This window comes from Anticarsia gemmatalis, chromosome 12 (assembly GCF_050436995.1).
Source record: "Anticarsia gemmatalis isolate Benzon Research Colony breed Stoneville strain chromosome 12, ilAntGemm2 primary, whole genome shotgun sequence".
Taxonomy (NCBI): Eukaryota; Metazoa; Arthropoda; class Insecta; order Lepidoptera; family Erebidae; genus Anticarsia; species Anticarsia gemmatalis.
The window spans coordinates 2,936,591-2,959,910 of record NC_134756.1 but is presented as its reverse complement, the minus strand read 5'-3'; the positions used below and the strand labels follow the sequence as shown (position 1 = coordinate 2,959,910).

General features: G+C 34.3%; 2 protein-coding genes across 2 annotated transcripts; one reads left to right on the top strand and one right to left on the bottom strand.

Annotated features, from left to right (window-relative positions):
• Window positions 1–42: 42 nt before the first annotated feature.
• Window positions 43–11,284, top strand: LOC142977204 (uncharacterized). Its single transcript, XM_076120960.1, has 8 exons — window positions 43–213; window positions 826–927; window positions 1,726–1,821; window positions 3,742–3,960; window positions 4,337–7,331; window positions 7,808–7,960; window positions 8,368–8,517; window positions 8,974–11,284. Exons 1-8 carry the CDS (start codon window positions 139–141, stop codon window positions 9,159–9,161), a joined length of 3,978 nt encoding a protein of 1,325 aa, XP_075977075.1. The 5' UTR covers window positions 43–138; the 3' UTR covers window positions 9,162–11,284.
• A 134-nt stretch (window positions 11,285–11,418) lies between these two features.
• Gmd (GDP-mannose 4,6 dehydratase) lies at window positions 11,419–23,052 on the bottom strand. The gene is made up of 7 exons (XM_076120880.1): window positions 22,671–23,052; window positions 21,266–21,460; window positions 18,651–18,891; window positions 16,585–16,817; window positions 14,878–15,093; window positions 14,359–14,498; window positions 11,419–13,635 (listed from the first exon to the last, which is right to left on the bottom strand). The coding sequence occupies exons 1-6, from the start codon at window positions 22,737–22,739 to the stop codon at window positions 14,367–14,369; spliced, it is 1,086 nt and encodes a 361-aa protein (XP_075976995.1). The 5' UTR covers window positions 22,740–23,052; the 3' UTR covers window positions 11,419–13,635; window positions 14,359–14,366.
• Window positions 23,053–23,320: the final 268 nt, after the last annotated feature.

The window sequence follows — 23,320 nt, the reverse complement described above, 5'->3', positions numbered from 1 at the left end:
TTTTTAATCTGTATTACAATGACAGCAGACAGGTCGGGAAAATAAGCGGCGTTGCATATCGTAAACAAGTTCAAGCGCGAAGTTTTAGAGTGCATAGAACGTTGTTATTTCTATAACTTCGTATGAAATAATGCAAAAATGGAGTGTACACAAAGATTGGAGTGTACTCAAGAGTTATACGATACGCACACTCAAAGAGTATGCCCGGAACAGGTAAGTTGATTGGAGTTAGTTATAACGTATTTAGCTATTTCTTATGTATTTATTGCATGACAGAGATAAAAATTGCCGGTGATTGCGGTAGCTAATTGATAGTGTTTTCCAATAGGCATTAATATCTTGGTCATCATTATCAATAGGTACATAATCAAAATAATAGCTCCTCGCCTCACTCAAGCTATAAGCAATCCAACTAATTATTTTACAACCAAAAGTAATGTTGTCCCGTCTGTAACCTTTTAAAGCCTAATTTACAACCCAAGTCACAGAAAATTTAATTTTATAGTTATGTATAGTGGTAGATCTCTGTATAAAAGGATCACAACATATTTTTTTCAATTAATAACCCCATAATACCTAGTTAAAGTTGTGAAGTAGCGAATTACATGGCTTATTAAGACCTTAGAAATAAACAAAGTATATTTTTTATGTATATTTAGGTATTCCTGCATATTATGATAAAAATATTGTCATAAAGTATGTTATGGCCATTACTATAATGTCTGGATATAATTTAAAAAGTTATGAAAAAAAAAATGGTTTAAAATTTATTAATCCACAATTATGCATACAAACATATGTTTAATGTATTTGTTTTGTTTCTAGATTGGGTTCTTGGGTATATGTGGGGCAAAGCACCCAGTGCTAAGAGGCCCCAACAAAATAGGAAGAGACCCACAAACTTGCAGTATTGTATTGAACCTGAATGTAAGTATATTGTAAATAAATCAGGTAAGACAGGAAAAGTCATAACTTTGGCTGTTAAGGGCAAAATCTTATACAAAAGTAAGGAACCAACAAATCTACCAATGGATAGAAGACATCTGTTTAATATTACAACAGTTTATAAATGTCTATGTTCTCAGTTTTAAATTTTTCTAAATATAATCTAAAAATTCAATAGTATAATCTTATTAATTGTTGAAAAAAAATGCAGTTGTCCAATATTTTAATTGACACTGTTGTTTGTTTGTTTGCCATATGGTTAGTGGTCAACCTAGTGTCAAAGTTGTTCAAGCCGCCACATCGCCGCCATCCACAGATCGTTTACCAACCTGTGAGAGCAACTGGCTATGGGCTATACCTTAATTCATAATAATATACACTCTATGATAATAATCTAATATGATGCGGGGTTTAACCCAAACATGCATCATCAACCTTGACTTATACACCTAGATAAGACAATAACTTGGCTTTTCCAACCAGTTACATGAAACATAGTCTTAAGTTTGACATTTAACCTTATTACTACTATGCATTGGCTATAATCTTCATTATTAATTGTTTTATTAAATAATCCACAAATTTCAACTTTCTATGCTCAGTATTTCAGTAGTATTGGTATGATTGAGTAACAAACAATTTTACATTTGTTATATTAGTTAGGATATCTGTTTTTTCTTGTATTTTATTTCATAAAAAATACCTGGATAGTAGTAGTAAATAGCCTTAGTAAATAAATGTTTTTTGTTTGATAATTTATTTTTGTGTTTTTTTTTCTAGTCTGTATCAAGACAACATGCTGTGATAAATGTATTAAATAGTAAAGAGTATATGCTCATGGATTTAGACTCTGCAAACAAAACTAAACTATTAAATGTAAGTATGTGACAGTGTTAGCAAAATTGCTATAAATGTTATCTCACAATAATTATCTTTATATGAAACTAGCTGACCCGCGCAATTTCGCTTGTGTCACATAAGAGAGAATGGGTCAGAATTTTCCACGTTTTTGTAACGCTTTTTTACGGTTACTCTGCTCCTATTGGTCGTAGCGTGATGATATAAAATATGCATTTTTTTCACGAAAAATATTCTTAAAATTATTTATATCTCTTAATATAACGAAGTCGCGCTAAGGCATATCCGCCATTAAAACAGTTGCCATGACAACGGAATTTTGTTAATTTAATGTCATTATCTGGGGGCACGGAAGTGCCCCCGCAAGTCGAGCAAAAAAAAAGCGGCACGGCCGTAACATCCTTTTCTCGAAGCAATTCGGGCTATTTTTGACACCCCTATAATTTCGTTGTGGATGAAACAAGAAGCCTGGATTTTCAGCAACTTATCAGTCATTGTATAAACACGGTATATTTAAAATTTCAGTCAATTTGAACCAGTAGTTTAAGAATGACAACTTGTTAAAATTTTGAATTTTGTCACTCACTGATTCACTGACTCACTGACTCATCGATCATCAAAAGTCTAAGGTACTTCTAGCATACTTAGAAGCTTAAAATTTAGAATACAAATAGGGTTTAGTGTCTTAATCATGGGAAAAATTAAATATTTACTAATTTCGGTCCAGTTTTCTAAATACACCAACTGCAACAATAACTTTGTAATCCCATATAAATGTATAAGATTACAAGGTTACATTTGCAGTTAATGAATTATTATTACTGTAGAAAATAAAATAAATAGGTGTAAATAGGTACCTACTATATGAGGCATAACGGGAGGGGGTATAGGGTGGGTAAGGGTGTTTAGCCCATGAAACTGAACAACGTTCCCATAGGAAAATATGTTGAATTATGAAAAAAAAAACGTCTTTCCATACAAATTGGACTTATGTTCGCTCTACAAAAAGAAGTGAGATGCCATCAAAAACATTCTGTAAAAACCTCAAGTCTCGCCGTAAAAAGTTGTGAGATCTATATAATACCAAGTCGATTAATCTATTTAGTCTCTACTTAAAGGACCTTCTGTCTTAAGTTATTACGTATGTTATTATCATGCCAATTAAAAAAAATACCTTTAAAACAAATAGATCGACTTGGTCATCGCAAGAAAACACAAATTCGCCATTAACATTTCAGGAGCATTAACTTCTCGTCGTGCTGATTAGTGTGATACATACTAATAATTAAATCATGCGATGGCCAGGTCGGTCTATTTGTTTGAAAGGTATTTTTTTTAATTGGCATGATAATAACATACGTAATAACTTAAGACAGAAGGTCCTTTAAGTAGAGACTAAATAGATTAATCGACTTGGTATTATATAGATCTCACAACTTTTTACGGCGAGACTTGAGGTTTTTACAGAATGTTTTTGATGGCATAATATTGATTATTCGCGACTTCGTTCGCCACCTGAATTTTCCCGGGAAATGCGTCATTTTCCCGGGGTAAAAAGTAGCCTATGTCCTTTCTCGGGTATCAAAATATCTTCATATTTCATGCAAATTGGTTCAGTAGTTTAGGCGTGATTGAGTAGCAGACAGACAGACAGAGTTACTTTCGCATTTATAATATTAGTATGGATATTTTGCCCCCAATAGCATAATGATAAATTAAAAATTTTGAAATATCTATAAAAAATGAATCTTACATAAAACTATTCATTTGACCTTATTACTTCAGAAAAATAGCGAAAGATGTACTTTAATGAATATGTAAAATTATAAACCTTCATTAAAAATAAAATTCGTACTTGAAATATACATTATATTACAAGAACATCTAAAAACAGTTTATCCAGTATAAGACATTAATAAAAACGTATATTTATTTCAGAAAACTCTCCAACCATACATACCTCATCCAATAAGGAACGGTGACACGGTACAATTCGGAGATATATTCGGTATATTTAGGTTATTGGAGGAAGACGATGAGCTACCAATGACACAGGCTATAGACATACCCGAGACACCGGTGCCGACGAGACAAGTATCTAAGTTAACTACGACTACCACTACTATGATTCCTGAATCACCGGATGTTAGTGACAAAGTATGTATTGATTTGTTACTTAACTGTCATTTTTAAACTCCTGTGATAGTCTTTCGGAGACTGAAAAGCCTTTGAATTAGTTATACACAAGACTACCTGTGTATTTTCCAAAAAAAAACATTTTCTAACATACTTAAATGAAATCGCGTTCCAGCAAGGGGTAAGAGGGCAGAGAGCAGAGAACGTCACTTTGTACGATCCTTACAAACTTCCTTTGCTTCATATATTTATCAACAAAAAAAACTGTAAACCAAAAACTTGTCTCACCCAAAAACTGCTTGAAATTTCCTCGTGTTTTAATAAACACTCCATTTGCAGAGTCGCTTGGAAAAATAATAAAGATATAACGATACAATTTACTCTCCCAACTTTTCAGGACGACTCGTTCCAGACGCCATTACAGAAAAAATCCGAAAACACAAGGTTATCAAGTGGACAATTTATAAAACCTTTCGGAAAATCTATAGCAATACATCCAATAAGCTCTCCTAAGACCAACACTAGTCGAGATTCTTCCAAACGTACTATTTCATTTGCCGACCCTAACACTAGTTTGAATGAATCATTGATTTCTTTGAAAGTTGATAAAGAAGATATACATGAAATGGATACGCAAGCACCTTATCCTATTACTCATCCAGTTAATGACAGTACAGATTCAATTTACACAGCTGATACGCAAATGCCAATGAATCACAAAGATTCCCCATCAATACATAGTTTAGACACCCAGTTACCTACCACAGAACATTTGCCTCAAGTATGCAAAATAAGCGACCAACAGGACATGCAATTTGACCTCTACGCAGCTAACAAAGAGAATGACTTAAGTATATTTAACGCTGAAACGCAGCCTTTTATTTGCGAGAAAGACGAACCTTTGATCAATAAGAATACAGTACTAGAAAAAGTGGAAGAATCGCCTAAAAAGGACTTAAATACGTCGAACGATGAGTTGTTATTTGATGAGATTGATGATGGATGTTTTGATGACTTAAATTCGCAGCCGCTACTGCCGCAAGAATCACCTAAACGTAAAGAAATATCAAAAACTGAGGACTTTAAAGATAGCGATGATATTGATTTTGCTTTAACACAAAAGGTAGAAGAATTACCTAGTAAAGAACCAGTGAAAGTAGAATCTAAGCCTACAGCTTCAAAACGAACAGCAAGAATAAAATCGGACAGTTCTACCGATTGTGAAGACCTAGAATTCATGCCTACGCAGAAAATACCCGAACTACCAGTTAGTTCTAAAGAAAACACAAAGAATAAAGGTAAAATTGATAATGATGATGATTCAACCGACTGTGAAGATATAGATATAATTCCTACGCAAAAGATACCAGAGTTAAAACCTAAAGAGGATGATGATTTGACTGATTGTGAAGATGACTTTATAGAACTTAAAAAGTCTGAACCAAGTAAGGAAGCTAAAGTGATAGAATTTGAAGACATGCCAACACAATTGATTGATGTAGATCCTGAAAAAGTAGACCAACCAGCGTTTGAGGATATGGATACGCAAATTGTTGGTGTAGATGAAAGTGCTGTAATCACATCTAATGATATCGATGATCAAGCAACGCAAATCGTAGAGGAAGTCAAACCAGATGACACCGAAGTTAAGAAATCCTTTAAAGAAATAGTCAGTCCTTTTAAAATTCCTTTACAATCGCCTATCAGAGTGAAAAGTAAGGACATTGTGAAAGTAACTAAACCTAAATCTCCCTTAGTTTTAGAAGACGATAATTATTATAACGCTACACAGGATATTTTAGACGATCTATGTACGCAAAGAGAAGGATCTCCTATTATTGTGACTGGTGAGAAATTGAAACCAAAAGGTAGTAAGTCGCCTATTCTTCTTGATGATGACATTGTGCCGAGTTCTGTAGAAGATTATAAAGCTAAAGATATGCTTGCTAATATTGACAGAGATTTGAGTCCTACGAAACCTTTTAAAGGGCAAAAAGCGGCCAAAAATACTTCGGCTCTTACTAGTCAAGAAGTGAGAGATGTCATAGGAGATGCTCCTGTTGCAAATCTCAAAAAGGTTCCAAGCGATTCGTCTTCTGATATAGAATCTACTCCAAAAAAAGTAAGGACTTTTATATTCACTGATAGTGATCTACCGAACAGTCAAGAAATACATACAAACATACATCATACTAAATCGATCGCAACTGAATCTTCAAGTGAATCTGAACCGGAGAATTCCGAAGAACAGTACACTCCATTAGTACACAAAAAGAAAAAAACTAATAAAGTCGTGAAAATAGATTTGACGAAAAAGTTCAATGTTGAGAAACTGCCTGAAAGAATTATTACTAGAGTGAGAAAACCTACGGTGAAAATGGAGGAGAATTTACTTAATAATAAAAAAGCAGCAACAAGTATGTTGAAGCCAAAGTTCTTGCAGGAACAAGAAGATCAGATAAGTGAGGAAATTATCAAAGAAAATGTTTTAAGACTCAAAACTTATGTGAAAGGAAAGGCTTCTAAATCTGATAGCCCTCCAGCTAAAGATAATGAAGAAAAACACAATGACACGAAAAATCAAATTGAAGATATACCTAAAGAAATGGAAATTAAATCTAAAGAAATTAAGAATGAAACTAAAAAGACCGAATCAAAATCAACAACAAAAATTGAACCAAAAAATAAGCTTAACGAACTTAAAGAGAAAATCAAAGTTAAAATCGAAAAGCCCAAAAGTAAAAAAGAAAGCAAAGATACTAAGCCCAAATCGGAAAGATCTACACGTAAGAGCAAAGAAGAATCGAGCCGAAGAAGTAGGCATAAGTCTCCTGTTGCAACTAACGAAGATAGCCGAATAAGCGAGAAACAGGACAAAAGTAAATCTGTAGACGAACCAAAATCCGACGCTAAAAGCACTAGAGTAACAAGATCTAGGAGAAAAGATAAAGATAACACAAAATCTCCCGAAAGAAAAGATACTACGGAAAGTAAAAGAAAAAGGTATACAAAGAAAAAAGATGAGCCAAAACAATCTTTTTCACCTGAAGTCGAAATACGGAGAAGTAAGAGACAGGCTAAAGCGAAATCAGACAGCCAGAGCATGGACCCTCCTAAATCTATATTAAAAAAGAGTACCTTAGAACAAAGTACTGTGTACAATGTTTCATCAGGAGGGGAATCCCCTAAGAATAACTTATCTTTAAAAAGGTCGCTAGGTGATGATACGGAAGTGCCTAGTCCTAAAAGAACGCGAGCGTTTGTAAATAATGTAAATAGTAGCATAACGAATTCATCTTTGAGAGCGACGCCGGCCAGGACTTTGAAGACCCAGCATGTGTTGCTCACGGCATTCCCTAGTGTCGAAGTTAAAACTAAGTTGGAGAAATTAGGTTAGTATTTTTTATTTCGATTTGTTCTAGAATATCGTGTGTATTATGTGACTTCTGCTATAATAGCCTTCAACCTTTGGTTAGTGTTGTTTTAAACCCATTTCCCTTAAAGTGATTGTAACATTTTGAAGATAAGCTATGATAACTTTAGAAACTCTCATTCCTTCACTGACTTCATTCTATTTGAACCACTATGGTTTACCTTACGACTATAAAATAGTATCTGACGACCTTGTCTACATAAAAAGCAGAAAACTTATGAGAGAATTCAAAATAATTATCACTTGGCAATGAAATCTTTCATGCCTTAGATTATTTGAGATTTTTTTAACACATTTGTTGAAGGAACGCAAAATCTCTAACCCACAGTTGGTCAGCGTCGTGGAATCAAGGCTTAACCCCTCCCTCGTTCCTTAAGGAGACTTTTGCCCACCTGTGGGACAGAGTAATTTATAATTGACATGTTGTTATTTCAGGAGCGATAATAGTAACCGATGTAATGGAATGCAGCGTGGTACTAACACTACAAATAAAGAGAACGTTCAAGTTGTTATGTGCGGTGGGTCTCGGCCGTCCTATCGTAGGACCGAGCTGGGTGCAGGCCTGCGCTGATACTCGGATGATTGTTGGTAAGTAAAACATTTAAATCTAGGTTAAGCACTTAAACAGTAATTATGGTTTGTTGAACTACGAAACAGTTCGGTTAAGTTAACTAAATGGGCTTGGTGGGTAAGTTTTAAAAGTGTAACAGACATTTTTTTTCGTAATTCTTCTTTCGTTTTTCTTTAGGGGAGACCTTTTTTTTGTGTTGAGTTAACTTGCTTATTAAAATACTCTTGAATGTGAGTCGCCTACATCCATATTATCATTTTTGATTTTATATTGATTTAGATAAAATGTTACGTAGCTAAAAAAAGATTACTTTACACCTGCTACTTCGGACATTTTGACATAATTCTTTCTTATGAAGACAAATATCGACGTTTCATCGTTTATCATTCAATAGATCATTCATAATACATTATTATAATTTCAGATCCCTGGTTATACCTGGTGAAGGACGAGGCAGCTGAGAAACGGTTCCAGTTCAATCTGGAGCGAACATTGAACGGCAAGCGCAACTTCTTGGAGGGCTACAACGTGTCTTCCACGCCCAGTGTGCAGCCTAACGCTACTGAGATGAAATGTAAGCAAATTACGACCAATATGACAACTTTTAGTTTCGCATGAAAGAGATGCCATTGATATATACCATAATTGTAATATAATCAATTAGATTTACCAGACAGCTTCGCTCGCGTATAAAAAAAATTGCTTATGTTTAACCTTAGATCTTGTAACTATATATCTCTGTGCGTTATTTCATCAAATTCGGAACTTACAAACTTACAGACAGACAGATTATGAATAACCTTTTCCTAAGTCATCATTTTTCAAATACAAAAAAGCAAGCAAATGTCACAGTATTTAAAAAAAAATTAAGCATTTCATGAATCATATTTAATATAATTGTATTCGTAGGACTACAGGGTTTTGTAAAATGGTTTAGGGCCATAGATAGACCATATAGACCCGCGAATGCTTTATTTAAGTGAAAATCATTTCAAAATAGTTCATTTATTGTTCCATTTTCTTTCCCCAGTGATAGTGGAATGTTCAGGCGGCTCCTGGAGAGAGGGCGGTCGCAACTGGATATGCGTGTCCTGCACCAAGGACCAAGCGCTATGGACCGGCCTCAGGTGTAGGGGAGCCAAAGTCGTCTCCACTGAGTTCATTCTCGGAGGTGTTCTTAAACAAAAGATTGATATTAATAACACATTGTTTCCATAACATTGGTTTTTGTAGGAAAGATATACGATGAAAGACGTTTTTTAAATAGTGTTATCTGTGCCGAAATGTCGAGAAAACCAGTGAATATTTTGCATTGGTTTAATACAAGAACGAACTTTCTATGGTAAAAGGCGTTTTTTTATATTAGAGTTATCTGTGCCGAAATGTCAAGAAAACCAGTGGATATAGTGCATTGGTTGATGTAAGAAAGTTATACCATGAAAAAGTTGAACGATAATAGTGTTGCCCTGTGCCGAAACTTCTAGAAAACCAGTGAATATTGCGCATTGGTTTATGTAAGAATGATAAACGATAAACGACGTGTGAACGAGAAGAGAGTGTTAGCTGTGCCGAAATGTCAAGAAAACCAGTAAATTGTGTGTGATTGTGTTAAATTCATGGGTAATTTTGGATAAAATAAGTTCCGTAGAGTCATTATGACCAGTGAAAGTCAAAGTTCAAATTAATCGTGATATTTTTTATGCTGTTAGTATCTAGCCTTCTTAAATAAGCAATAGTTTCATCTCTGAATAACTGTTGGTTACTTTATCAGGTAAATAATTGAAAAGAAGAAAAAAAAATCAGTATTTTTCGTATGTCAATTTATTTTTCGGATAGGTTAGCCATAACTTATCCACAAGAACAAAACAAGCCTCAATTATTACACATATAACTGTCTATAGTAATTAGATTGTAGTATGTAACATCATATTGATAATTTGTATGTAAACTGAAAATGTCTATTTTGTGTGGAAAATGGACTTAAGGCTTCCAGTTATCATGTTTATGTCTTTCGGGTCTTTATCTACTTTTTATCTGTTGATTATTGATTTGTACAAAACCTCTCGCTACAAAATTTCAATTAGTTGCACGGGAATTGTTTAAGAAATATAATTTTAATGAAAAAAGACGAGTCTCACTATTAGATTAGCCCTTAAAATTTTCCATGTAAATATTCTTTATGCTGGCAAATTATATGTACTCGTTCCACTATATTTTTCCATCACAATGCATTAATAGCTTTAAGTTACAGTACCAAAATATAAATAATGTTCTACAATACAAATTATTGAGTAAGAATCAGTCATTATTTTAATATATCAACATAGTACACTAACTATAAAGGTATTATAACATTTAAAATTATAATGGTTTCTTTATATTTGAGTAGTTCTTCGCTATATGAAAGTAGATCTTTTAACTCCAAAAATGATTTAAATATTTTTTAGATTATAATTATGTTGCATGTGACTTTAAAAATTGATTTTATGTACATTCTAGCGTTTTAAATGACATGAATTATAACGAAAACAATGGTTGGTTTCACCATTTATAAATATGTATCGGATAGCTTAGCCAGTGGATAATGACAGGATTTTCTTACTTTTGCTGCCATTTAAACTGTCGGATAGGTTATTCGATACTTATCTAGTTATTGTGACACTGGCTTTAAAACACTTAACACATCACTTGATTGCCGGTTAACACAAAAATGTGATGTGAAGTCGATTTGAGTTTTGTTGCATCGTTTACAACCATGCAGTAGCTTTCAATATATTGTTGTTGCAAATAATAATAATAATGATCTTCTTTTCTAATATGTACCTGGACGTTTAATGTTTTGTTTTTATAATGTTTGATTGGAATATTTAGTAATTGATGTTTTTTAGTTGCGGTCCTTAAGAATTTTAGATAGAACTTGGGATGTTAACAAGCTAACAAAAAAAACTATTTAATTAATCCGTCGTGTTTCTTTCATCACAAAACAACAAAATGATACTTAGTTCGAAAAAAATTAAGTTACGAAGTGGAGGCTAATGACGTCACGGTGTCGGACATTATGTTCGATACTTTTCAACTCAATTTATTGTCGTAAATATTTCATTATGTACAAGAAAAGAACGTGTATAATATTTTTAACAACCTACCTATCAAACGAACTAAAAAAACATTGTTAACATCCATCCATTGTAAAAAGATGAGCAATATATATCTAAGTGTGGAAGCCGCTGTGTGTGGATACTGTGAATGATTTTATTGATAAAAGTTATAATCATAGTTTACGCATTTGTATAAATATCATTCTATGATTGTTGTTTATTATTGTATAATACAAGCATTTAGTTTTATAGGGACTATTATTTCTTATACATCTACCCCGTTCCTAAATTGTAATATTATTAATATTTAATTAGTAGTTGCGATAACTATCAAGGAGTACCTTCTTCAGGGATTATCAAATAAAACAACATTTACAATACAGAGTTATATTTACAAATAAAAACAAAATACTGGCGAAACAATAGTCATAAAATTATTTATTACAAACAGTATGTACAGTGGAATGCGAGAAATGAAATTATATAGAACTTAGTTCAAATACACAAAACTATTTATGAACAAGATACTTAGTCATTATTATAAAATAGACCTGAAAGATCGGCCGGTGTTTCTCTTTATGTAGAAAGCCATAAATGTTACATCAGATGCATACAAAATTGGAAACAATGATTGCGACAAACTGCTATTTTATACTAAATGCTTTGTGAAAATGCCCTGTTTTACCTTATAATAATTAGCTATATTGTATTTACATACAAGACTAATACAATTAACATAGAACAGTATATCGATACATCCATATTTTAAAACATAAATTATGAGTTAAATGTCAATGACATTGTAAACTTGGACTTATGTACTTAGTTACTTCATATCATTCACTAAATGCGAATAAAGACAGAATTTCAGTAACCAGTGGGACAATTTTGTGTATGTAGCGACTATCAACAGCCGGATACATATTGTCATATCTATATTGTACGTAACCCTGGTCAGCGCCTCTCGCGGGTGTCGTAGGAACTAATTCTTTAGTACATTATAAATGTCAAATTCTCGATATTCGATATAACCGACTGTAGAACATCGCGCTACTGAGCTAACTACGTTTATTAATAAGCCAGATTTGTACTTGCGAATGCAAGTATCACCTGATGGTCAGAGACCAAAGGATTTAAGAAGGAAACTAAATATTAGGTCGGGGAAAAAGTCGTTTCGCATTTTAGTATGTATGAACTTGCAGTAAAATGGCTTCAAGAATCACAAATGAGTACACGGTTCATTAGGTTTCTTTCAGTAAGCTCGTGAGGTACCCAAATATCGAGAAAAGATTTTATTACAAGTTCATACATACTATAATGCGAAAAGACTTTTCCCCGACCTAATATAATAATGATCTTAGAATTAACTAAAGTTTACATAAAACATTATATGACTAAGCGGCTAACAGACAGTAGCAATGATATTTCCGTTAAATTATTTTGGTAATAAAACTAGATTAAACATGAAACATGGAAGTCATAAGATAAGACCAATTTGAAGCAGTACATAATCTATATAACCGTAGATATTTCTGCTAAAAAAAACAAAACTTTTCAATTGTCTATTTGTAACAAAAACAAATTTTCAACATTTAAACGTATTTCATATTTTTCATAATTTAGAGAGGACATACAGTCTATTGGTCTTAACTATTCAAAAAGTCAATTAGAAGAGAATTAACGTGAATGCATATAATAACCAGAAATATTGGTACAATTTACATTTGTGAACTATTATAGATACATATACGTACAAACTTCTATATTTAAACACAGCATCAGTACAATGACTATACATTTAAGGCATATTTACTTAAACACTATTAACATTAATTTTATAAATTGCACTATCTAGGTCTCAAACAAACACATTTTTACGTATTTTTTTTACGTAAGTCGTTATGAAGGAGACCTTAAATAAAATTAATTTATTTTATATTTAAATTATATTATAACTCAGCGAAATAGCGACTAAACTCAGAAAAAAGTTAAACCGAAAATGAAAAATTTTCATCAAAAAAATGATATACCAAAGAATTTGTGCGTGGTTTAGCACAGTAGATTTAAAAGTAATTCTCTCATATTATTACAAAATTTAGGTTCATAATAATCATAAGCAATCGTTATTTAATATAATAATAAATAACATATCATTGCACGTCTTATTTTTATCTCGACAACACAAAGTCCCGGACATTTGGAAGGCGTGCGTGGGGTCAAAGCCAACACGAAGAGGCTCGTTTAGACGGCTTTAATATTTAAAAAAATAAGATGTCACATAATATATTATTACTACTAAGTTTTCTTTTCTAATAAGAATTTGCGGCAAACATTTAAAATGTCACTTTGTCATTGCATTATATGGTGCCCTTTTTTAATTTGCAGAAGAGCAGTTAAAAACTTAAGAAGTACCTAAATATGGCTATTCTTTTGTCTCATATGTCCTTCTCATACTTTTCTTTTGTGAAAACCATATTATACGTCCAAAGAAGGCAATGTTAAAAATAGTAAGTTTTGTACGGGTAGTACCGTCAAGAGGAACTCTAGTCGAGATCTTTACGTTCCTTTTCACCGAATGTTTAAAATTGGCGTTCCTGGAAAATAAAAAAATATATTTAAAAAATGAAACAATTACAACTTCATATCTATTACGTTAACTTTGAATACAATGGCTATGTACGTGAATCGATACAACCAATGATTTTAAAAAACTAATAAAAAAATAGCCTTTAATGAAAAACTGATTTTGTCACACTCGACATTGTATGTTTCCTTTTGTGTTCTATTATTTAGTTTACGTAGTAAGTTTACGAAGTATTTAACTGATATCTTAACGAATTCTTGTAGTTATTTTAACAAAAGCAAATATTATTATCAGTCAAAACAATAATATTCAATTACAATTGATTAAATCTGAGTACTTATTTCTGTTCAATTAAGCGATAAGTTTACAAGTAAATAATGGATATCTAAAGACTTCCGAGAAAAAGTCATAAAATGAATAACTGGGGTTTTTCCAAACTGATTATATTTATAAATACTTATCTAATGAAAAAAATGTAATCCAGTATTGAGACTGCTAGGTTTGAACGGAAGATTTAAAACAGAAAAACACTAAAAATGGCTCGACCGATTGTAATAAAATTTTCATCTTAACACGTCATTAGATAGTTTAGACTCTATAGTGGCGTTGCGGTCAAGAGTCTGGTGGAAAGTTTAGTCTATTAGTCTAATAAATAGATAGTTAGTTAATGACTTATACAGGAATTTAATTTGGTAATATTATAAACTAGTTCCTTATATTTAAAACAGTTTACCTGTTTATTTACGCCTCAGGGTTTTTCTTCATGAGTTCTAGGTCAGCTTCCATCATATCTTTGACGAGCTGTTCGAAGGTCACCTTGGGTGTCCAGCCTAGCTTCTGTTTGGCTTTCGATGGGTCACCTAGCAGTAGATCCTACAACAAATACATTAGCGTTATCCAACGATATAGCACACGCGGTATGTTTACTATTTTAATGATAACTTAAAGATTGAATCGGTTAGGTTCAGGTTCTTTTATTAATACTAGTTTTGCAGGGATAGTGGTTAAAATTTTCACAGAGCAAATATTTGTGTGATCAAGAAACTATTGTTACATGCTCGTTCGTGCTTTCTTTTGTATGCTTCTAAAGCTATTCGTCATGATAATAATATTTACTTTTAGTGTAACCTGTTCTTGTACCCCATTACCGATCATATTTACTTTAGATTTCCACTTCCTTTTATCATTGCTAGCTTTTAACCATCTATAAAAAAAATACAACAGTAATATTTTCACAGCCACAGTTACTCACCACTTCAGTAGGCCTGAAGTACTTAGGGTTAACTTTAACAAGCAGCTGGTCAGTATCAGCGTCATGTCCGGTCTCGTTGTCCCCCTCCCCGCGCCACGCCAGGCGCCGCCCCACGCACGCGAACGCGCGCTCCACGAACTCTCTCACGCTGTGAGCTTCTCCCGTCGCTACTACGAAGTCTTCTGCTTCTTCTTGTTGTAGCATTAGCCACATGGCCTGGAGAGAACATTAGGATTATAAGCCTTCCCGTGTAAATCTCGATCCTTCGGGAACTCCGGGATAAAAAGCCTATGTCTTATTCTGGGTCTTCAGCTACCTATGTACAACATTACATCGTAATCGGTTCAGAAGTATTTGCGTGAAAGAGTAACAAACATCCATACATACATTGTCACAAACTTTCGCATTTATAATATTAGTAGGGTTAGTAGAATCATAAGAAATAGAAGATCTTTTCATGGCGTGGTAGAACTAATTTAAAACCATCGAGACTGATACCTAACATACTCTTTAAAGAATAAGAATTTATTTCCAGTTGTCCCCTTTAGAACTTTACCCAGAGTTGACAGCTAGGAGTTATCTTCCCACAAGAAAGAGAAAATTAGAGATACGAACCTAACATTATTAAAGAGAAAAAATACTGGAAACAACACGAACACGCATTTTGCCTTCACAGAATATCATATACGATAAATATATAAAAAATACGATTAAAGTATAAGAAGTAATTTCACAATAACAAATGCTAGAAATATAAGAGTAGAACCTGTATGTAATCTGCTGTTGCAATAACCATAATTCCCAAATAGGTTTATGGCAATTTTATGATGGTTTTAACGATGAATGTCTATCATTTACAAAGAGGTGTTACTCGTCAGATTAACGTAGATCCACTTATCTCTCAAAGCTGTTTAACTAACAATTGTGGATTAACGAATCAGGTTGAACACGAATCTTCTCTAATAATTCGAAATACAGACATCAATTTTGCTTTAAGAAAAATGCATACGTAGCTGTGATTTTTTTTTATGTTTAAAGACAACTCCCGCACTAAGGCACTTGTCCCACCGCCAACGATGAACGAGTAACGAGTAGAGCTAGAATTGGAAACGAGTTGGCGAGCCGCGGGGAGCGAGTGCGTAGTTGCGGTAGTTGTGTAGCTCTGCTACAAACGAGTGTGCGAGTGAGGCGAGCGATTACTCGCATCACTGTCATCATCGTAGAGAAATGACAGCTGGTTGCTCTCTCGACGTGTGTTCTAATCGCGCGGGTATCGCTGAGCGATTGTTATCTTTCATGGTTCTGGTCGCTTAACAACAGACTAGTGAAGCGAGTGCTCGCCGTCAGCGTGAACAGTCAGCGATCAACTATTTGTATATGTGTCTCTTTTGTTTACATGGAATACATATCTACTATACGTTTCTTGAACGAGAAAATAGCCGATAGTTTGTCGTTTTCTCGTCGGCGGTGGGACAAGTGCCTTAGAATTGCTCTTGTGTCGCGGGGACTTTTACAAACATACAAACATACGGACACAAAGCACAACCAGACCCGAAACAATTATTTGTGGATCACACAAATAATTGTCCCGTGTGGGAATCGAACCCACGACCTCCCGTTGCAGTGGTATCGGCGTGGCGACCTAAACCACTACGCCACGGAGACAGTCAAATAATTCAGTTCTTTTAACAAGATAGGTATACATACCTCAATATAATCCCTGGCATGTCCCCAATCTCTCTTACTGTCCAAGTTACCAAGTTCAAGATAGTCTAGCAAGCCCAGTGTGATCTTCGCCACTCCTCTCGTGATCTTCCTGGTGACGAAGTTCTCTCCCCGGCGAGGTGACTCGTGGTTGAACAGCAGGCCGTTGCAAGCGAACATGCCGTACGCTTCCCTGTAGTTTATTACTATCCAGTAGCCGTAGAGTTTTGCGCAGGCTGTTGAGAGAAAAACAATATGAATGGCTATAGTTGTGTTTATAAAGGCGGAATTACCAGATAGTTATGATAAGGTCTTATTGCGTGCGATACATAAGAATGGCCATAAACGAAGTCTTTACCAAAACAGCGAGAGGAACTGCGGGACAAAACTTGTAATTTGAATATTAAATATGATTTAAATATGATTCGAGTTACGACACAACACGCAACTGGCAATATTTATATAAATGGTAACATTATAAAGACACGCATGACATATTTTAATTGTTTATTTTAGCATATCTATACTTATAATAAATCTGTAGAGAGGTCAATTCTGTACATTGAATATATTTAAAAAAAAACCAATGGGGGATGTTTAGTAACGGATACTGATACCGAATCTGCAATTTATAATTTTCTTTTCTGTCTGTCTGTCTGTCTGTCTGTCTGTCTGTCCTCCGTCTGTATGTGTCGCTATCACGTAAAAACTACCGGATAGAATGCGCTGAAATTTGGTATATGCATAGAATAAGTAGTGGAGCAATTTCTAGGATACTTTTTATCGCATAAAATTTCATAGATTTTTAGAAAATTGAAAAAAATACGTAGAAATCGTTTGAACCTGCGTTTCCCTAAAGAGACCATAGATGGCGTTGCAATCCATTTCACAACATTCGCATATAGTTAACGCGGTGCCATCCGTATCGATACCTGTTGTTCTCACCAACCAATAGATGGCGTTATAGTCTGCAACACAGCATGTTTTTCCTAATTAATTTATTTTGATTGCTTTATTGTAAAAAAAAACGTTTAAAACAGGCTATACATTTATAAGATTTTCAAACATAAATGTTGTATGATATATTACACAAAAATGTTGGTTTACGTGGGTCCGGTGCGCTCGGGATATACTAGATGGCAAACCGAGTAATTTCGTTTGTTGTCGCCCCAACTAACAGATGGCGTAGTAGTTCGTATCACATAACCAAATTAATTGGTTGCATTAAGGAAATAAATTTTAAACCAGTGTTATGATAATTAGAAATGTCAAGATACCTATCTCCTTATCAAGAGAAAACGTTTTCATACACCATAATCGTAGTAATTTCATACATTTTTCAATTTATCGCGTCGCCCTCAATTGCATGCGCATGAAGCAATCATTCAATACTCATAACTGACCTTACTCACTATACCTGTGTTGAGAATATAAACCTTAATGTGAGTAAATATAAAGACTATTTTACAATGTACTATTTATTAAAGTGGTTGCATTTGTTGCTATTGTGTACAATTCGATCCGTTTTGTAGTGGATAAGTGCTTGACATGGTTCAAAGATAATATGTACCTATGTACAATTTACATAGGTATAGGTGCCGCCGAACAATTCGAACAATTTCGCTACAATATAAAGGATGATTTTTAGTTCTCCTTGGAAATAACTATATTGCGTGAAACCAAAACGGCAAGGACTGTTGCGCTTCGATTACCCGATTGATACAACAATCAACCGAGAGTCCTTCACACTGGGTCCGCGCCCAGTTTCTGTTTTTTAAAACACCTACTTGTGTTTAAGTAGTTCAGCTATACTTAGTCTTATATCTACTTTTAAATCACATAAAAATGTTCGACCTAATCATTGAAAATATAAGCCTTTGGAATATTTCTAAAAGGCAGAAAATAAACTGCCGTCGTGGCCAAATTTTAGTGAAGAATACAATATTTCTAAAAAGTTTACGATCTAACTAGCAGATCTAAGAAGCATTAGACAAAGTGACGAATATATTTTTACCATTAATCCACTAATATTGGTGACGTAGGAGAAGCTTCAAAACATATTTACTTACCATACGGAGATCTTGGATAAAAAGGCGTCTTCTCATTCTGTGGTACTTCAACGACCTTTCCATACAACTCTGAGGTGGACGCCTGGTATATCCTCGTGTCCTTAGCCAGGCCAGCTGCCCTCACCGCTTCTAAAAGCCTCAGGGTACCGAGGGCATCGACCTGAGCTGTGTACTCACTAAGCTCGAAGGAAACTTTCACGTGAGATTGGGCACCTAAGTTGTATATTTCTCTAGGACGAATCTGTAAAAAAAAAATATTGAGCTGGTGAATTTGAGACCCGGGTATAACCCAAGTCTTGGGCATTGGACATTATTTTACGCAAGTATCGTTTTATATCGTTGTTTGAAAAACTGTCACATTTTGATAAAAAGTCGGGCGCAGGAAAAATCGGCCCTCTCTCGTAGGATAGTAGATACTTAACAACGCCAAAGTTTGAAAACGTTTCAAATAATTACGGCAAATGTAACTGATTATTATCTAAACGTTCCCAAAATTACCTTCATACATAATGTTGTTGAAACAACTGGCTACAAGAGCTATGATTTCTTATGAATACAGATAATGTAACAGTATAAATACTACTAGTTACAACTTAAAACAATACGTTGTTGTCTAAACTCTAGCGCTATTTGATTAATGGACCAGATGTGTACTACTTATCTATACTAATATTATAAAGCTGAAGAGTTTGTTTGTTTGTTTGTTTGTTTGTTTGTTTGTTTGAACGCGCTAATCTCAGGAACTACTGGTCCGATTTGAAAAATTCTTTCAGTGTTAGATACTCCATTTATCGAGGAAGGTTATAGGCTATATATCATCACGCTCCGACCATTAGGAGCGGAGTAGTAACGAATAATGTTACAAAAACGGGGAAAATTATGACTCATTCTCTCTTACGTGACGCAAGCGAAGTTGCGCGGGTCAGCTAGTAATAAATATAATTCGGAAGGCTTGAACAAAAGGTAATCCGATACTGTTTACTTTAAACACAGTAACAAATATTACTATTATCAATTTAGTAGAAAAAACGACCTACAAACTTTTGTCTAATAGGTTTGACTGTAATAAGCGTTACTGTGTTTTGTGTGACCTTGTATTATGGATGCAAATAGGGCGAATAATAATAAGCCGCGATATGGAGACGTTTACGGTACAGACAAAATACTGACAAGTTACATGGTTTTCCATCAGGCTAGTTGCGGCCAAAAGCAATCCCATTTCGTGATAAAAAAAATACCCAGTTGTGACTTAGACCAACCCATTCCTCACATACCCATAATTTTCATATCCTCTACGGTGGAACAGCTAAGCAAATTTGGACGGTATTGAGCGTGAGGACGTGATGTATTTTACCCCGGAAAATGGATAAATTCCTAATTGTCCCCTCTAACACTGCCCCCCGGGGTGACAAGTGGGAATAAAAGTAGGAAGAAAATTCCCAGTTGTGACAGTATAGAGGGGACAACTGGGAATAAACCGGAAAATATATCTTCATCATTATTTTGTTTTTCATAGTATACGTACTCGTTCTCCATTCGTGAATGACTACTTCAACTGTTTTACCAAGCATACCTACCTATAATAATATGCGTGTCTGATCGGATGCTACATCACGACTTTTTATTATGATATCATCGGTCCTTTTGTTATTTGTCCTTGATTCTCTACTATGCAACCATGCAACACATTATATTCTACATAAAAAAATGTTTTATTATTCACTTTGTATACGGCAGGTACTACATAAATATTAAGGAAAAGTTAGTAGGTAGGTACTGAATTGAGCTTGTTTTTTCTGGGAATTCCCCTAAATTGACGTTACCTAAATCACCAAATATAAATTTGTATAATTCTATGAGTATTGTTTTAAGAACAAGTTTACAATACTCGGCTGCGACAACGCACCGCTAAAATCTACGATACGTCGACGCAACGCAGTGTTATAATTTCGCCCTATGGTTCAGAACGTCCAGTCGACTGATGAAAGTACTAGATTAAGAACTTTGCCTTTGCCAGGCCATCCGTTTTGTCTTTAATAGTGGTTACTAACTATTAGCCATTTGCATAAGGAACAAGGAATTTTATTCAAATATTAATGTGTTTTAAACAGACGCAAGTAACTCAATTTCCGGTTGATAAACACTAAATAGCTTATCAAACATCGCGTGGGACTATATAAATGTCGAGTTTGTTTCCTATTGTTACACAACACCATACATGAAGGATGCAGGATAATTAAAGTAATGGTTTATAACACATTTTTGTGTAAATTGTCCGCAATGTAACGGTAAAGCCGAAACAAAAACTGCACCAGGGGACAAATATCCTGCGACACATGTCGCTAGCGACATCGGGCGTAATGTCGCGATGTTGCTAGTCTTCGTTCGACATGCTACGAACTGCCCTTGGCTGCGAACATAAGTCGCACAATGTCGCCAGATATGTCGAGCGACATCGCCAAGCTCCATTTGACATGTCGCACGACACTGAGTGGCATATTTCTTGAAAATGCCGCAAAAATAATTGACGCCATAGAGCTTCGAGTTACGGTTGTAGAATAAAAATATTTCCCAAATCTGCTTTTACATTTTACTATTTACTAATAGCATCTTACCTTAGTAATAATACTAATAAGGCATGTAGTGTCTGTCAGGTCGCCATAATGGAGGTGCATCTGTCCGCCCGTGTGACACGCGGGCTTGCCGTACAAGTGCTGTATACGACCTGTGTTGAACGAAGACGATCGACGAAGTATGCCGTGGACTTCGTAACCTTTTTCTATGAGAAACTCGGCGAGGTAGGAACCATCCTGTAGAAGAGGACAAAGTGTTAAATTTGCTTTATTTCATAAACTTTAACAAGAATTTGAAATCGTTATAGTATCTTTTATCTACCACCGATTCGGAAAAGTTGTTGCTCGTGAGAAGAAACGGCAAGAAACTCACGGCTTACACCTTTTTTTTTTGAGTAGTTTCAATTCGTTATTGAAATGATTTATTTTTTAAAGATACAAATCAAATTAATGTTTTGTTTTGGAACTACTACTAAGTTTGACTTGCTGCACACTTTCGGTTCGGCAGTATTCGGCATAGTCGGGCGGTAAAAGCCAAAAACGTGTAAATGAATGTTCGGGAAAAATGCTGCTCGGCATCGCCGCGCCTAAAAATTTAAACCGAATTGTGACGATCGAACCCGAAAGAACTACCGGATCGGGAAATGACGAACAAGTGCAGTATTTGCTTCAAGTCAGTTTTGTCGTTCGATGATATTGCCGAACCTAATGTGTCGAATCGAATATGAGTGTAGCAAGCCTTTTTGATTTTCTTATTTTGATAAAAACTTGCAGCATCCTACAATTTATTTTACTTCAGATATCAGTTTTGTGTTATTGTTATGCTGTAGCTATAATTATTAATTTGTTTTATTTTACATTTTTTTTTATAAATCCCCTTCCTCATGTGTCAGGAAGGTGTAGAAGTCTTCAATATGACTATGTTCAAAAATTATTTTATTACAATACAAACCATTCCTAGATACAATATTTCAGAAGTATGAAATAGTAATAATTAATGCTAGATAAAATATTAATTCAGCTTGAATGAGGTAAAATAAGTCTTATTTACTTTAAAGTTACACTATTTATTGTATAAGCATGTATTAGATGGCTTCTCTTGAGCACTTATTCCCAGAGATTAAAATAAGTTATAATTGTTAGGCAAACTACAATATCTTTTCATCATGTCCAATGCATAGGTAGGTACTTCAAGTTAAACTTTCCTTATCAAAGCATTTAACTGCCCACTTAAAAATAAAATCCTGATGGATTTTAAACACTGAACCTTGACTTAAATAACATGTCTTTCATAAAAACAAAAATCTGTGGTTATTATTCAATCATATAAGATTCGACCTGCAGAAATATAACAAAAGTAATACTCTCATCAACAGGCGACGTGGCCCCGGCATTAACTCACGTAGCCCTTGCCAATATTTCTGTAAATAAAAATAATTATACGAACCTGCCCTGTGATGCCGGTAATAAGTGCAACTTTCCTGTTACCATTGCAGCTAGGACCTTCGCCTGCCATATTGATTTAGGATTAAAAAAATAACTTTTTTTCTTAATTTACTCAATGACCAACACGTCTGCAGCACGCAACCCGGCGTAGAGTGCTGTGAGCGACTGTGATAAGCTTATCATAACAAGAAACACTTATTAGCACTTGCATGCGAAGTTCCGCCGATGTTAGAAGATAAATAACTTCGCGACTGATTTATTAGATAAAAGCGCGATAGATATCAAGTGTATTTTTAAACTGTATGTAATGGACTCATGAAATATCTTTGTAGAAACAATAATTACTGAATCTAAATACTGAGAAGCCCGATTATATCTGACAGTTTGAAATTGACACTTTGGGCCACGGTCAGATTTGTTTATTTCGTTCCACTCTGTGAAATATGGTGTTTTGTAGCATTGCATAGCTTTTGATCATTCGGGTTACTTTAAACGATAATTTACTATAGAATAAAATGATTGTTTCTTAGGTGTATAATTAAAACAAAAATACAACTATAATATAAATTTATCTAAGATACCTTGCCTCTGATGCTGTTTGCTATTAAATAAAAGAATTTAAGATTGACACTCAATAAGAAACGCGTAAGA

Coding starts and splice junctions, on each gene's coding strand:
- LOC142977204 (XM_076120960.1), top strand. CDS start 139: ATGGAGTGTACACAAAGATTGGAGTGTACTCAAGAGTTATACGATACG. Junction 928..1,725: donor GTATTGTATTGAACCTGAAT/GTAAGTATATTG, acceptor TTTTTTTTCTAG/TCTGTATCAAGACAACATGC. Junction 8,518..8,973: donor TAACGCTACTGAGATGAAAT/GTAAGCAAATTA, acceptor TTCTTTCCCCAG/TGATAGTGGAATGTTCAGGC.
- Gmd (XM_076120880.1), bottom strand. CDS start 22,739: ATGGCAGGCGAAGGTCCTAGCTGCAATGGTAACAGGAAAGTTGCACTT. Junction 21,461..22,670: donor TTACCGGCATCACAGGGCAG/GTTCGTATAATT, acceptor CCTCTTCTACAG/GATGGTTCCTACCTCGCCGA. Junction 14,499..14,877: donor ACTTCAGGCCTACTGAAGTG/GTGAGTAACTGT, acceptor TATTTGTTGTAG/GATCTACTGCTAGGTGACCC.